The sequence below is a fragment of the Perna viridis genome, chromosome 8 (genome assembly GCF_037379345.1).
Source record: "Perna viridis isolate PV_CMFRI_1.1 ecotype Kerala chromosome 8, ASM3737934v1, whole genome shotgun sequence".
Lineage (NCBI taxonomy): Eukaryota > Metazoa > Mollusca > Bivalvia > Mytilida > Mytilidae > Perna > Perna viridis.
The window spans coordinates 11,599,454-11,615,727 of NC_142452.1; the positions used below are offsets into that span (position 1 = coordinate 11,599,454).

At 31.7% G+C, this 16,274-nt stretch overlaps 2 protein-coding genes across 7 annotated transcripts in view; one reads left to right on the forward strand and one right to left on the reverse strand.

Moving 5' to 3' along the window:
• Positions 1 to 5,922, forward strand: part of LOC148609336 (PAX-interacting protein 1-like) — a 29,483-nt gene extending 23,561 nt beyond the window's left edge. For both annotated transcript variants that reach the window (XM_088540890.1, XM_088540891.1), the window contains exons 18-20: positions 168 to 400; positions 2,309 to 2,384; positions 3,214 to 5,922. In XM_088540890.1, the coding sequence (XP_088397016.1) occupies positions 168 to 400; positions 2,309 to 2,384; positions 3,214 to 3,296 (392 nt within the window). In that variant the 3' untranslated portion in view covers positions 3,297 to 5,922. The remainder of the gene's footprint in view (positions 1 to 167; positions 401 to 2,308; positions 2,385 to 3,213) is intronic.
• A 1,925-nt stretch (positions 5,923 to 7,847) lies between these two features.
• The window catches only part of LOC148609337 (histone-lysine N-methyltransferase SETDB1-like), a 40,473-nt gene continuing 32,046 nt past the window's right edge, over positions 7,848 to 16,274 (reverse strand). For 3 of the 5 annotated variants that reach the window (XM_088542671.1, XM_088542670.1, XM_088542672.1), the window contains exons 28-34: positions 15,037 to 15,135; positions 13,720 to 13,949; positions 13,190 to 13,255; positions 12,698 to 12,802; positions 11,296 to 11,399; positions 10,310 to 10,398; positions 8,643 to 8,822 (exon numbers count right to left, since the gene is read on the reverse strand). In XM_088542671.1, coding sequence (XP_088398797.1) covers positions 8,705 to 8,822; positions 10,310 to 10,398; positions 11,296 to 11,399; positions 12,698 to 12,802; positions 13,190 to 13,255; positions 13,720 to 13,949; positions 15,037 to 15,135 — 811 coding nt within the window. In that variant the 3' untranslated portion in view covers positions 8,643 to 8,704. Of the gene's footprint in view, positions 8,823 to 10,309; positions 10,399 to 11,295; positions 11,400 to 12,697; positions 12,803 to 13,189; positions 13,256 to 13,719; positions 13,950 to 15,036; positions 15,136 to 16,274 lie in introns of all 5 variants that reach the window. The other 2 variants (XM_088542674.1, XM_088542673.1) reach the window with 1 other exon arrangement.

The window sequence follows — 16,274 nt, forward strand, 5'->3', positions numbered from 1 at the left end:
AAAACATATTTAAGTATTCAGTAAGATTTTTACAATATTTCCAAGAAGTAGCAAGTTATTGTGAGTAATTTGACCAATGGTAAAGACAAATGACCATGCTTAAAAGTATTGGGTTTGAAATTATATTTTCGCACTGATTATTACTGTGATTATGATGCTATTTTTAGATCCAAATCAGTATCCCTTGAGAGATTTAAAGTCAGAGAAAGAGATACAGTGTAATCTACAAGAGTCTATATCCAGGGCACAGTCACGACCTTTGTTTCAGGATGTCACTGTCTACGCTACACCTAGTGTAGTTCCACCAATCAGTGATTTGACTAAGATAGTAACCACTGCAGGGGGAACCGTAGTTAAACGTCAACCATCCATGGCTTTACTACAGGAAAAAGATGAACAGGTAATTATACCTCAAGAAGCATTTGTTGTGTATGGTATCATGTCTTTATCTGTTTGTCAGTCTTTATTTCTGTGCAATTTTTATGTATGAAAAATGTTTATGAAACTTACACTAAGGAAGTACATTCTAATTAAGATGTACATGTTGTTACGTTTTTCTTTTGGATTAAATTGAATTAGTTTTTTTTTTTAGCTCACCTTGCCGAAAGCCATGTGAGCTATTGCCATCACTTGGCATCTGTCGTCGTTGTTAACAATTTTTCAAAACTCTTCTCCTCTGAAACTACTGGACCAATTGGAACCAAACTTGGTATGAATGTTCCTTGGGGTATCCTGCATAGAATTGATGCGAGGATTTTTGATCTGTCGAAAAACATTGTTGCTGTTACTAAAAATAGAACATAGGGGTCAGACAGTAGTTTTTCGCATATATCTCCAAAACCATTAGGTTAAGCCCAATTCTGACTGGGTAAAAGTGTTCAGCATGATGAGATCTATCTCTGATCAAGTTTTCATTTTGATCTATTAAGCCATGTTGGAGTTATTGCCCTTTTTCAAAGTTTTTTGCTATTTTGAATGTTGTTTCTTTCAAAAATCTTCTCCTCTAACACTGTTTTACCAATTGAAACAAAACTCAGTATAAGTGTTCCTTGGGGTATCCTGCATAGAATTGAAGTGGGTTTTTTTTTCAGACGCCTAGGTTTTTTTTTACATTTTTCAGCCAATGTCTTGAAAACTGATAGATTTTGACTTTCATTTGCTGAAATGATCCTTATGATAAGTGCTATCAAAGTTTTCTTGAGTCAAAATTGTTGGACAACTTGTTTAATTTATTGCCCTTGAAAGGCAAAATTCAACCAGGTGACCGATTCAGGCTCCTTAGAGCCTCTTGTTAAGTTGAGAATGAGCCCTTAAATAATTTTAAAAAATAAAATACATGGCATGTTACTGTGCCTACAGTAAAACAGTTCTGTTCTGCTTCATTTTGTTTGACAGTGCAAGGATGTGGGGTTTGTGATCACACTCACAAAGGTACTTAAATGCATTTGTCTGGTTGTATTCTAGAAATTCTATACAATCCAGCATTCTTAATTCAGTTTTTGGAACGAGAAACATAAATTGTAAATAAAAATCCCTTATGTAAATTCATTATTTCAGTGACGTATTACTTAAGACAAATAGGATATGTATGTTCTTTTTAATTTCTCTACCGGTGACTTTTACCAAAATGACTTAAAGTTTGCACTTTGTATGTCCATCAGTTCGTCAAATCAGTTTTCCACATTTTTTTTCATTATGCTAGCATATAATTGTTTTATATTTGGTACCTTGCTCAGACATGATTTTCTTTCACTTTAAAGCTGAAATCAGCTTTTTCAAAATCTGTAATTTACTGATACAATTATTTTTTTACCCTATGTTTACTTTGAATTTCAACAATTTTTTGCTTTTTCGGTTGGGTCCGTAAAACCATATATGCTTGCTTTGCCAGGACAAGTTACAGATTAAGTTTCAATTTTGTTTTGGTTTGTTGATTTTTTGCTGAGTTATGGCCCTTGGACTTCATGCACAAACTCAGTTTTCTGCACTTTTTTGTCATGCATGCAGATGTGTATTTGATGTTCGGTATATTGCTTTATGATGACAAGTCACAGATAAAGTTTGAACTTCAGTCCATTTTTTTTGTTTTGGAAATATTAATACAGACTCAGTTTTCCATACTTTTCTTGTTTACAAATTATAGATTATAAATAAAATTTGCATTTTTACCAGTAAGGGACTTTATATTGCAATGAAGTACTCTCAGAACACTTTTTTTCTTTTTGCCATTTGTTGATAGTCTAAAAAATGTAAACATTACAGATAAATATAACCTTTATAGGTCATGATATTTCTATAATATTTACAGGGAAACCCAACACATATAGTGATAACCTGTGAGAATGATATCCCCATGTTACGTAATGTTATCGCCAAAAAGATTCGTAAGTATTCAGTAAGGGCCATTTTCCACTTAATGGTATGATCGAGAAAATATTTGTCACAAAAAAATTTTGGCTCCCTATTAATAGATTGATTTCAAATTAGATGTGTGGTCCATTAAGATGGAGACCTCCAACATAACTTACTGTATGATTGGGGTATGCCTAGCATAAGAACACATGCCCTAGTACGACCATGTTTCACTTTGACTCTGTGAACTCTTCTGATCACTTGATTTCTGTCCTTTCTTGTCTGTGAACATTTAATCAAATATTCTCCTTTGAATGAAGACTTCATAATGCTTATTTTTTTTATGTCCAAATTATCCTTAATAATTATTCAGTTTTGACCTCAGTGAAAATAGACCTTTGATCAATGTATTAGTACTTCAGTAGATAAAATGCATTTAAAAGCATATGAGGAAAAGTGGGTTACATAGTACTTACTTTGTAATTTTTGGGGTGATGCACTATGGAATTTTTTTAAACAGATTTGTCAGCTTCTATTGGAGTGAATGCTTAGATATTTGGGATATTGCTTTGCCATGATGAGTTGTACAGTATAGATTAACAGTCATGTCATCTATTTTGACACTTAGTGTCTTTTTTTAATGTCATCTTTTAGAACGTACATGTGCTTTGGCATGAAAATATTATTAGGGATATAAACTTAACTAATCATACCCCTCATTCACCAATTAACGGATTCAAGATGGTAAAAGTTGTTGTGTTTGAATCATAAGAATTTTATTATTAGGTTTTTTATTTGATAGACTTTTTTTCTGGATCATTGCTTTACTCTTTAGTTGAATAGAACTTTTTTTATTTTCAGCTATCTACAATGCTGAATTAGTGTTAACAGGAGTATTCAGACAGACATTAGACTTTAAATCTTTTGTCATAGATGTTCACTAATGTACAGGATTTGATAACGTGGACAATCTAGTCTTCCAGAGCAGCTAACTTTTTATACTTCATTGAAGAGGATCATTTTCATTTTTAGTGAATCATTTTGTAATTCATCACAACTGCATGATCTGATGGGATATAATGTAACACAAGGGCTAATGGTAGCACAAGGGCTAATGGGTGTTCATCATGCAATGTTCCAATGAGATATTATACAGCACAAAGGCTAATGGGTATTCTTCATGCAATGATCCAATGGGATATTGTTTAGGACATGGGCTAATAGGTATTCATCACTGGAATGATCCAATGTGATATTGTAGTACATGGATAGGTATTGCATGATATGATGTCTTGAGTTGGGAGATTTATCAGTAATGAGTAGCTAACTCTATCAATAGACACACCATTTTAATACAAGGGCATTAAATACTTGTAGTTGTTCTTTTCACAGAACTTCTATTGATGTGAAGACCTTGAGTAGAACAAAACGTAGAAAGTTCTATTTCTGGCTTGTAGGTCAGTTATATTGTTTGCATAGTAACCCAAGAGTTTTATAGCAGAGTCTACAGTATTTTGTATATTTTTGTTATGGATGATCATATTTCATTTCTTATTTTATGTTAATGATGTGAGTAATAAGGTGCTCCTATTAGAGGATATATAGTTCTTCACTCAAGAGTTATTGAAGTAAGATCTGCAATATTTAACCAGTTCTCCTTAGTTGAATGTTAACAATTAGAAGTATACCTATTATTTTTGTATGAAATTTAAACCATTAGTTTTCTAGTGAAGATAACTTATTGCTAAAATGAAATGTTCATATACATGTATGTGTCAAATTTTTATGCCCCTACAGGTAAGCATGGGGCAGTGAGTTCTACTGCTGATCATACATGTGTACATTTGTCCAACAATTTTTTTTTAGCATGAAATGAAGCATTTAATGAAATGTATCAAAGATTTGAAATTTGAGCTTAATGTACTAAATGTAAGCAATGTCATTTACCGTTACATCTTTGCTGCTTTTGAAAAGAAACCATTATTTCATCAAATTAATACTAGCAACCCTTACTGGGAAGGATTTCAAATTTGACCTTATCTTCGGCAGTATACTGTGAATTTGTGGATAAAAATTTTCGTGGAATAGGGAAGAAACACAAGCTCGTTGATTCTTGAATTCATGGTTTTGAGGTTTCAATATACACCTCTATGGAAATCTCGTTTTTGTTGGAAACCAAATTTCTTGGTTTCGTCTACCCAGGAAAACCACAAAAATTGGTACCCTACAAACAATAATACTTTCACAGTAATTCTGTTTGTGAGACTTCAGATTCAGTCCAATATCTACTTGCTTTTTAATTCTCCTCTAAATTAAAGAGGTGGAGGGGGCATCTATGTCCAGTATACTTTTCTACAGTGGAACTCAGATGGCTCGAACAACCAGGGTTTTCTCTAACACAATTCAAAGTACCAAAATTTTCTCCTATATAATCAATATAAATAACCATGGATTTCTCGAACACTCAAACTGACTAGTCGATCAATTCTTTATGAATCTTAGAGAATAACCATCACTAACTCAAACTAGTCAGTCATTTTGTCAGCTTGGGTTATAAAAGGTCTGAAAAACCAAAACCCTATCATTAATCAGTGTCATTTAAGTTAATTACAGGTAATATTTTATGTTTAACTAATTAGGTAGTTTTAATCTAACATAGCACTGATTGAAGTTCGAGAATGTTCTGAAGTCGGAAAGCATGAAAGAAAATTGGATTAAAACAAATTATTGACCAAGGAACTCGAACTCTGAAAGCGAATGAAAAAGATTCACGAACTAACACAACTTTGTAGGGAATAAGCAATTTCTAACGATAGTTGAATTTGGACCAGCAACAAAAAAATCCCGAAATATATAAGAACTTCAATTTCTCAAACTCCCTATAACTCAAACACATTTTAATGGTCATCCTTCTGAGTTCGAGCTACCGAGGTTTGACAGTAGTTAATAACAAATTACCACTGTAAACCTATGTGACCTATATTTTTTGTTCCCTATCAGTGTTTTTTATGACTAGATGTATCTTTTTTATTGAGATAATGAGATATCATGCAGTAATATTTTACATGTATGTGTATGATTTGAATTTAGTACATGTACTAATTTCTTTTTCATGTTTTGTATTTTTTTTTTTACATGTATAAACCAGTCATCATTTTCATATACCATTTATTTTTTTCTGGCTTTAGAGTGACCATCTTCAGCATTTTATTAAAGGGTCTTTTAGATAAAACACATTACTAATGTTCCTGAATGAATTGAGATTATTATCAGAAGTTTTCTCTTTTTTTTGGGGGGGGGGATTCTAGCACTCAGTATATTACAGTTGATGATATATACACAGCACCAGTGCAAATAGATTTTTTCTAAATGGTCATCTTTTCACTTTAATTTAGTAGACTGTAAAATGTTGTTTCTTTTTTTTTTTTGTGGTATAATGCTTAAATAATGATAATTTCCATATTTCAAGTCTTGACACAAAGTTTTATTTTCAGTTGTCTATTGGTTGTATCTGCATTTTTTAAAAAATTGTATTAAACATTATCAGATATTAAAAGACATGTAAATCTCTTTGTTTTATATGACATAACTGTCATCTGTTATCCACAATACTAAGATAGTATATTCTCTTTATCCACTACCAAGTTACAACATGAAACTTGCAGGTTTAGTATTTTACACAACAGGACACATTTTAAACACTTATCAAGTGAAGTTAAAGCTTTGGTGCAAGGAAGTTACGGTCTTATAAACCTAAACAAAAGTTACTGTGCAAACTTACAAAAGGATTATTCTGCTCCATTTTGAGTTACCCCCTAAATGTAAAAACCGTCAGTTCAAATATCACCTTCAGTAATTATATTCCTTCAAGCACATCAACATATTATGCCCAACCCTTATAAATTTCATCAAATCTTCTAAAATATTAGTTGAACAAGGTTTTAAGATTCAGTTGAATATCACCCTTTGTAGTCCTTTGGCAGTAATTATATTCCTTCATTGCACATCTACAGATGATGCCCAACTTTCCACTAAAATTCATTGTAGTCCTTTGAAATGTTAGGAGTTGCAGTAACAACAAATGTGGAAAAAAGACGATCAGACAGACAGGATGATTTTTATATATCCCCAAACTTTGTGGTGTAATAATTGAGACAGTGCACTACACAACATGTCAAAGTTAACATCAATTATGAAATTTCTCAGCTCAGTAGAATTCCATGTATGAACAGAGAGCTTCAATAAGTGTAGCATGTCCAACTCTTGGGGTGAGTGTGGACACAATACTAGTTTTTTAAAGACTCAAGTATTGGGACTTGGTTCATTTTGGACACAATACAGCACATAATTAGAAATTCCATAAAAAAATTCTCAAAATTGGGCCAAAAATAAAGAAGGTGATATTTTGGGTGTGTGGCCCCTTTCACCTATAAAAACCATAAGATGTATCTGAAATCGTATTTCAAATGTGTACCAGAATTTTCTTAGGGAATCCAATAAAAAAAAGTCAAAACGGAAAAAAATTATATTAATTTTTGGGGGGCATGGTCCAATTTTGTACCCTTAAACTCTAAAACGGTTAAAAGATGAGCTTACCTTGTAAAAAATTTCAAAACAGAATTTCAAAATGAACATATTGACATAAGAATGAACAATAAACTCAGCTGATCAATTCTAAGGATAACGCTCATTTTCTTACTTTATCCCTTTTTAGGGCAAAACCCCCTAAAGCTATACAGCCCACAAACATGCCCCTAGGAACAATGTGTCAATATTTCAAAAAGATCGGTTTTACTGAAATTCTCATAAATAAAGTTAAAGGACACCAACAATGACGATGACAGTGTGATTATTCTGTGATACCATACTACAGTATGATAATCTCGGATTTAAAATGTGGTTCGATATTTGACAAAGCAAAGTTTTTGTCAGAGAATGATTGAAGTCATAAAACTTAATTTGAATTTTAAACTTTTGCTTTTCTGGTACATGATAGAAAATTTAAATACATGGTGAGTTATCCAAGAATTAAAAGATTATCTGAAGCTTGATTTTGAACACTTGGACCTAAATGAAGACCAAAATAAAAATTCAATTTATATAGTAAGATTCAGCATATCAAATGCAAACTTGATACAAGAGTCCAAATTTTAACTAGCAGTAAACCATGAATGAAATTATCCAGAAAGTTAAAAATTTACAAAAGTAAATCTTAATAAAACGCTTATTTTGGCCCCTTATTCCAAAACAGTTGAGGCCACAACTCTAAAATCAATCAGAATTCTGTGTTAGGGTTACATATTACATACTGACTAACTTTTTTAAATTATAATGGCAAATGTCATTAAAATTTGATATTTTATTTTTAACTCATCTTTAAGTTCATCACCAAACAGATAGGGGTAAAAAGATCAGTATTGGTCTCAATAGAAAGGTAATTCATTTGACATGACTACCGGTATACACGATATGTATAAAATGAACAAAGCAATACATAAAAGTATAACTTTAATATGAAATTAAACTATGAACACAAAATTGAATTCAACACAGTAACTCATTTAGCCAGTTCTGACTTCCTCCTTTGAGATGTCAAGTGATAGCATGTACATGGAAAACTTGTAAAATAAGAATCCTTTTTAAAATTGTAATATAGCACCTGAAATATTTACTAAAATTTTCTGGTATCAACCATTAGATCAACAAGACAAAGATTGACATATTCAGTGAAAAAGAAAAACAAAATTTGATAGTTAATTCAAAAGACCAAAATAACTAGGTCATCATATGTACTACATATGCACACAACAGACATAATTCATGTAATTACATGGTGATGTTATTAAACAGGTGTATATCAGTAATAAGTTTCTGCTTTGATCTTGTTGAAAGATAATTTTCTATCTCTTGTACATGACAAGATTTAAAAAATATCCATCAAAACATTGGGAGTGATTGTGACGTCACTGGATCTTCTTCAAATTTTGAATAAAAATGACATCAAGCATCAACATTGTGAAGTGGCACTATTGTGTGACAAAGTACCAGTAGCCCAGAAACTAAAAGTACATCAAAATGACTAAAACTGCAATAATATGATAACCAATAAACAGATCAATAGATACTTTCAATTTTGATACTGACAATAGCATGTGGAATATCTCAACTCACACTCACACACTCATTAAGATATTCAACGCAATATTGTCCGTATCAGAATCGAAAGTAACCATTATATACATGTCTAGCATAATTAACACAATGGTAATATTTTACATTGAGAAATGGCATTGATTATTGACAATTTTATTGCATGAAAAATGAAATGTTACAAACGACAAAAATGACAAGTTTACAATAATCGGCCCCTACAATCAGATGATCCACAATAACAGTATAGAACCTTTCCTGGAACACTGCCAACTTCATAGTTATAGTCCCATGTCAATTCTGTACCAGCTCGTATGTATCTAAATGGTATAAATATTTTATAATGAAGAGATGACAAGGTGAATGTCAGAGGATGTTTAAAGTTAAAGCTGCATTAGCTGCCAAATTTGTTCAGTTTTGATTCTACTGAATTTTGCTGATTCAGTGAAATAAGTTTGTAGTAATGCAATTGAAGCAATAAATGTCAATAATACCTACAGAATATTGTGAAAACAAGTTTTTAAATCAGAGAAGGCCGCTAGCTCTGGTCTAATTATTTTTTGCCATTACTTCCGAATATCAACGACAGGATATTCACCTGGGTTAAAAATACTTTAACTATTTTAAAAAAAATAACAATAAGGGATACACAGGTAAGCACGTGTCTTTGTTTTCATTTCATCTACTTCTTGATTAGTTTTCAAATATATAATGACCATATCTGAGCCAAATTAAGTCACAGTAGGTAAATTTCAAAAGGATCCTTGCGTTATATTCGAACTTTTTTCATTTACTGCTTGAGTCCATCGGTCTTCCTGAACGTTGAATAACCACTTTCGCTTTGCAATCAGATTTGTTATTAAAGAGGCGACCCTTACAGCACATACACAGATTAAGGTTACAAGAAGTCACATGCATACAAATTTATCTAAGTAAATTTTTTTTTGTCTTGCAAGACATTAAATATATAGACACCTATTTCATGTATTGAATGCATTTTATGTGTGGATATCAAATAAAGTTATACAGAAAAAGTACAATTTAGTAGAAATAATTCAAAGTTAAGGTATATTTCAATAGAAACAAAAATTTACAAAAATGACAGCTAATGCAGCTTTAATTAACATTAACAATTAATATTTCAAACTTTAAGTCTTTATATGAAATTAAATGTATAAATTTTTATCTTGGTGAAAATACTTTTACTATGCACATTCATTTTATACATTTGTGTGTTTAACTAGTAGTCTTTGTAAGAATCATGCAAATTCTGTAAAATGTGATACACCTAAAAAATGGCTACATATTTTTATTTTTGATATTAAGTTGATTTATGGGTCTATATTATGAAATGTGTAATTATTCATTCAAATCTTCCTGCTCTTAGGAGATAATCAGCATTAAAAATCTAATAGATTCTATTGTATTGGAGTGTCATTTATAGAGTTATCTCCCTTGATTTTGAAATCTCCAGTGCATTCTACATAATTTTAATCTCCTAAGAGCATGGGTTATAAGAAAAACCGAATGTTAATTTCTGTTAACTATGGCATTTCAAACAAAATATAAAAAATAAAAATATGTAGGCTTTTCACCCATGAATCACATTTTGCATGATTCTTAGCTGGAGTACTAATCAAACAGTCAATTCTGTTTTTTTCCCATATATCAAGATATGAAATAGCTTATTTTTTATGCAAATTGATTCCTAACTAAACACCAACACCCTTGATCATAAGATAAGCATATATAAATGTTTAGTTACATGTAGGTAGAAGTAGGAGAATAAGAAATGCAGTCAACTTACTGCCCAGCCCAGAAAGTAACCCATGGAAATCTAAGATCATGTGTATCAACAAATACATTCTGTACGAACACGTTGGGTGAGCAGCTATGCTGTAAAATAGAGACAAACTAATGAATTATATTATAGAAGATACCACATCCATCACAATATAGTATAATGATACAGTATATACATGTATATTTATCATATTACATCAAGTATCTATAAACATTATCACAATTTTGTATTTAAGCCATTGCTGGTAGACCAAAGGTATAGACCAACCAAATACATGTAGTAAGACTTGTTTGACCTGAATTTTTTCATAAATTTTTACTGAAATAAGCAGTATCATTAATCCAAAAACCTTAAAACACTAAGGCTTAATTCTTTGTATTTCACAAGGCAGAACTTCTGGGTGCTGGATTTGGCTACTTATTATCAAACTTTTGGTTTTGTGTACTTCTTGTATACAATTTACTTTTGTTTTAATTTAGAACATCGTAGGTAATTGGTTCTTATGCTGCTGACACGAAGATACTCCTTTAAACTATAGTACAGCTCAACGTTCCAATATCTATATTACATGTATTGGTCTTTTTGTTAATACATATTTAAAATGACTGATTTTTTACCCCAAACAAATAAAATAGCAGATTAGTAGATCTATATTTATATAAATGAAGCAAAACTCAATCATAAAGATAATATTACCCATTGAGTGAAGTCTTTAAACGATCTGGATTTCATGAAGAAAAAAATTACTACATTATCTATATGTCAAAGCATTTTACAATTTGTAGAATCTATATTTTTCTCTTTTTGTAATATAGATCTATTCACAGTGTGAATAAATATTCTATATTTGTTTAATGTATAATGTAACTATCCACATTTTAAAATAATTCCAATGTTTCATATACTATATATGGCTATGTAGACATTGTTCTTGTGATTACTCGGGACTGCATTCTTCTTCTAATCTTTAACCAAATCTCTGTACTTACATTTAGATATCTTCCAATGTTGCCACATGACTTGGCGTCCATAATATAACAATCTTGGCCATCTTGGAAAAATGCTCTGGTACTGGACATATCATCCTGCTCATCTAAAATTATTTAAAGAGTTTCATATCTTGTTAATCTAGAGCCAAATTCTACTTTTAGTGAAAAAAAAGTGAAATTTCTTTTTCTTTAAATTTCAACTTTAACATCATTGTCACATTTTCCCTATTTTAATAAAATGAGCCTTCAGTTTTGGTTATGATTAGATATTTGACACAGGATAAAAATTTAAACAGAACCAAAGTAGGCCATTTTCCTAAATGACTCCAGTAAACACCAGCACCTTGTGGCACAATTTCAAAGCAATCCATTCCCTTTCACTCAAGTTATCGTCCAGTAATAAGAAAAAAAAACTTGTTTCTGGTCCCTTTGTGGTCCTATATTCCTACTTGGCTCAAAAATTAATCCCAAGATTCATTCACTTATAGTAAAATTATTTTCTGGACATCAGAAAAATGCATGTAATTCTGGCCTCCTTTTTTGCTCCTAATTTCTGAAAAGTTCAAATTTTATCTCCCAAAAATCAATCCAAGTCTGACCATTGTGGTATAGAATATTGTGGAACAATAAAATAAGAAATTCCTATGCTTTTACTGAACTTATATAGTTTAATTCTGAGAAATGCTTGTTTTAGGCCATTTTTTGACCCCTTATTTGGTTGGGGCTATTCCACATTTTGAAAATGTAGAATTTTGAAAATCATTACCAGCATTCCTTTTGTGGTTTGGAATCTTCAAAGATCAACCACTTGATACTAAAGTTATCACACGAAAAACAAATGTTTATGGATAAAGTTCTAATGGACACCCCCGTGCAGGTCCGGGTGATAAAAGAATAGGCCTGCAGCAGCGCTAAGCTTGTCGTACAAGGCGACTAAATAGTGCTCAGAAACCTAGCCGGGGGCTAGGCGCTCTGCCCACAGAGCAACTGGGATGTGTGCCCCAGGTGGTGGAATGGGGTACCCCTGGCGTGTTACATGCTGGGGTTGTCAGGCTATAATACGGAAAACCTGACTGCAAACCATAGTGGTGCACCGTGTTGGGAAAGATGCCACGTTCCTCGCACGTTAAAGAACCCCGCTGTGGTATTCGATAGGAGTAGGAACCTTTGCGCTCCGCCACAGGAGGCTAAATTGCCCGATCTTACCCATCCCCCCTTTTTCCAGTTGCAATCAAAATTTGTCGACCCTATTATCCTTGTGACCCATCCTTTTTTTTCATTTCATGTTCATTGTCTGAATATAGCTGAAATATTGCTGCTCGGACGTTAAACCCCAACAAACAAACAAACAAACAAACATCTAATGGACATCCTATTTTTTGACTTATGACCTTCCACTGACCTTCTTCTTCATCTTTACTAACATCCTCAGTCCTGACCAACTTTTTACTTGGATCTGGCAGATTTTTAAACCTAGATGCTTTGTTGGTTGTTGTACTTCTTCTCGCTATACAAAAATATCAAATAGCATTTTTATAGATTATCTTTTTCATATTACGAAAATTTTGGAAATTGAATTTCAGTTATTTCAGGAATGAAAATAACATTTATTGCAACATTTTAAATAAGAGATACAGTAATGTACATTTTATTCTCAAAGAATGTTAATACACAATGTATAACCATAAGTAACCATATTCAAATGAAGATGAGAAAGTTCAACAGTCTATTTTTAAGAAAGCACCAAACAGAAACAGCAAATTGAACAAATAAATAAGAATATTCATGTGTACTGCAATGTAACTGAATCCGTAATATTGTACAACTGTGTAATTTTTTTTGTACACTGTCCTTTTCTAAATTTTCTATCATTCAAAACTTGAGAAAAACGTACCAAACTTTTTGTTCACAACATAGTCAACATCCATATCATTAGCTGTCTTATCTTCCACAACTTGTTCTACAAGAATTCAGTTAAAACAACTATTAGTTAAAAACCTCAGACATTTAAGTACCTGTAATTAACTTAAGCAGGATTCAACAGCCATTTTAAAACACCATTCACATGTATACTGAGTCAATTTTACTATCATGAATACATTTGGACTAATTTAAGATGCAGTAATACAAACCTGCATAAACCTGTAATGTAAATCTAGATTATACATGTAAATGAGAGAAAGGTTTCAAGTAGTTAACCATTTTATCTGAAGAAAAATGCACTCCCTTGGAAACTAGTTCTTAAATATGCTCCCAGTAAATTCAAAAGTATTGATATTGGGTTAATTCATGATTGTTATTCACAGTATATATGCTAGTATAGTTTTTATATAGACAACAGATACTAATAAAGTTATTCTATTTAAAACAGTTCAATCACACTAAATTTAAGAGCTATGACAATATTCCATGAGAAGTACTAACTTGGCTTTAGTCTTTCTTGAGAGGTATTTCTACTGGTAGATTTCTGTTTATTTGGTTCCTCTACAACAGGGTCGGCATCTAAGTCTGGTAAGGAATCAGAATCACCAATAGATTCTACAGTCTTAGTGGTAGAACTCTGGGATGTAGACTTAGGCTCTTCCTCTTCATCATCATCAATTAATATGGGATTGTCATCTGAATTCTGTTTAACTGGACCTGCTTTAACAGTCCTGTAACAGATCAACCAGAGAGTAATTAGAGAAGTTTTTACATCCCACAAACAAAACTTCTACATGTGCAACATGAAGTTGTATACATTACCCTCCCTCTTTGTACAGGAAGTTGATATTGAACAACATGCAAAATAGTTCACAACATATCCCTGTCTATATAAAGCCATACATAAAATTTGAAATCAATATATCCATTTGGATGCAAAGACTTTTGAGTCTATAAAAATGGCAAAGTCCCAATAAACAGGAAATTGATATTGGACAGCACCCAAAATTGCTTACAACATATTCCCCATCTATATAATTTTAAATCAATCCATCCATTGGAAGCCCAGATTTTGTTATGAAATCGGGATGGATGGACTGACTGATGCACAAGGTGATTTCAATTCAACTCATTGAGTATGGGGATAAATTTAGTTATCATTGCAAAATATATGAGACTGGATTGTATTAATACAAAAGACAACTCATATCATAAAAGTGGGATTCTGCTTAATTTCTTTTTTTTTTTGGTCTGAAAAAAAAAAAACGAAATAAAATTGCAATAATAAATGCATACAATAGTTTCTGAATTGACAGTTTTTGGATAATGCAACAGTATGCAAATTAAATAACCTTAGTGAGCGCACTCACATACCCCACGTGTCCCGATGTTGGATACCAAAGTTTTCTTTGTAAGAGAAATAAATGTAGAAGGACCCTGATAAAAAAAGGAATAAGAGTTTTTAAGGCTTTAGACCTTTATCTTCTAACTAACTTCTGTTACTCAGAATGGTAGTTTAAAACTCCAGACTGTGATTTCTTTGAGTTTTAGTTAATCCAAAGTAAATATCATTGCAGTGGAACAAAACATACACTTGACCAATAACTTATCATGGTGAACTTATATACCAAAAATTATGTCATAATCTGCAAGCGTTCTAAAAGGAAAACCCCAGTGACAACCTGATAACAACCTTTTCTTTGAGATTTACTGATACCAAGCAAAACTGTCATTAACAAGTCCTTAAAATATAAACATGAAATACATAAAAATTTGTGACACTACAGGTATCATCACAACAATAAATGACTGGTTTACCATTCCTCTTCCTTTATTCCTGGTTTAGATGAGTCTCTCTTCAGGACTATTTTACCTAACTGTTTCCCTGTTGAGTCCTTTCTGTTTCTAGTTGATCTTCTGTCAATAAACATACAATAATCAGTATTGGTGGTTATTTAACCAGGAAAATATTTTTCTACATCTAAGTACTTGCTCAAATGAAAGGAAAAAGCAATCTTCCTGATTAAGAATTTGAAAATAAAAATTATGAAAACTGACCTTTGGCCTAATTTTACTAAAATTTTATAATACATTTCTTTTCATTCCTATACAAAAATTATTACAATTATCAAATAATAACATAATTATTAAGTCGTTTGACTTTTATAATTCAATTTACTTCTCTTCAACAAATACTGTTATTAGCCCAAGAGAAACACTATCCATATATACAAGTATGTGTGGCTCTGCCTTTTAATCTAAAACATTTTTAGTTCCAAACAAATATTCTGTTTGAGTGACTTGACTGTCCTGTCATAAACATATAACTATTTTACAGGGTTTGACACTAATTTTAGAATAGTTAATAGATAAATTAAATGGTGCTCAAAATTGTTAGAAGTAATAAAGAATTGATTTTAGGGTGTCCAAAGGACTGACAATTTATATTTCAAGGCTGTCCTCCCTCAAATATAAAGGTAGGCACATGACAATAAGACCACTGATAGTGTCAAACCCTGAGTTTATCTTCTCAAAGTTGTAAAACATTTCTAGTCTACATTCTAGAATTTCCATTAACTACAGTCAAACCTGTTGAAATGGTCACTTCCATTGAAAGTAATGGTTGTACCTCAAACTTTTTCAAATTAAAAAAGGTTCTTCAGATTGATAAAAAATGTGTGTATTCTTAAAACATTGATGTCCAAACCAACATCAATGAATTTCAACTGATAAAATCAAACATATGTAATGGAGAGAAGTATGACTGAAAGTGCCCACACTCTCAGGAAGATAGCACTTCTAAGTAGTTATTGACTTTCAGCTGAAAGCATCTGGTTAAAGGAATCGAAATACTTATTAAGAAAATTTACATTTACTAAGTGTGAACCTTTACTGACAGATTTGACTGCTTATTTTAGATGAATAAATAAAAAACTTTCTACAAACTGAAACCTATCTATATTTATTGGTAACATATCATTCAATCCTATATTCCAGAAGAAGAAAGGGGGGTTTCTTGACTTTAGGTGTGAATTACAAAAATACATGAATTTATT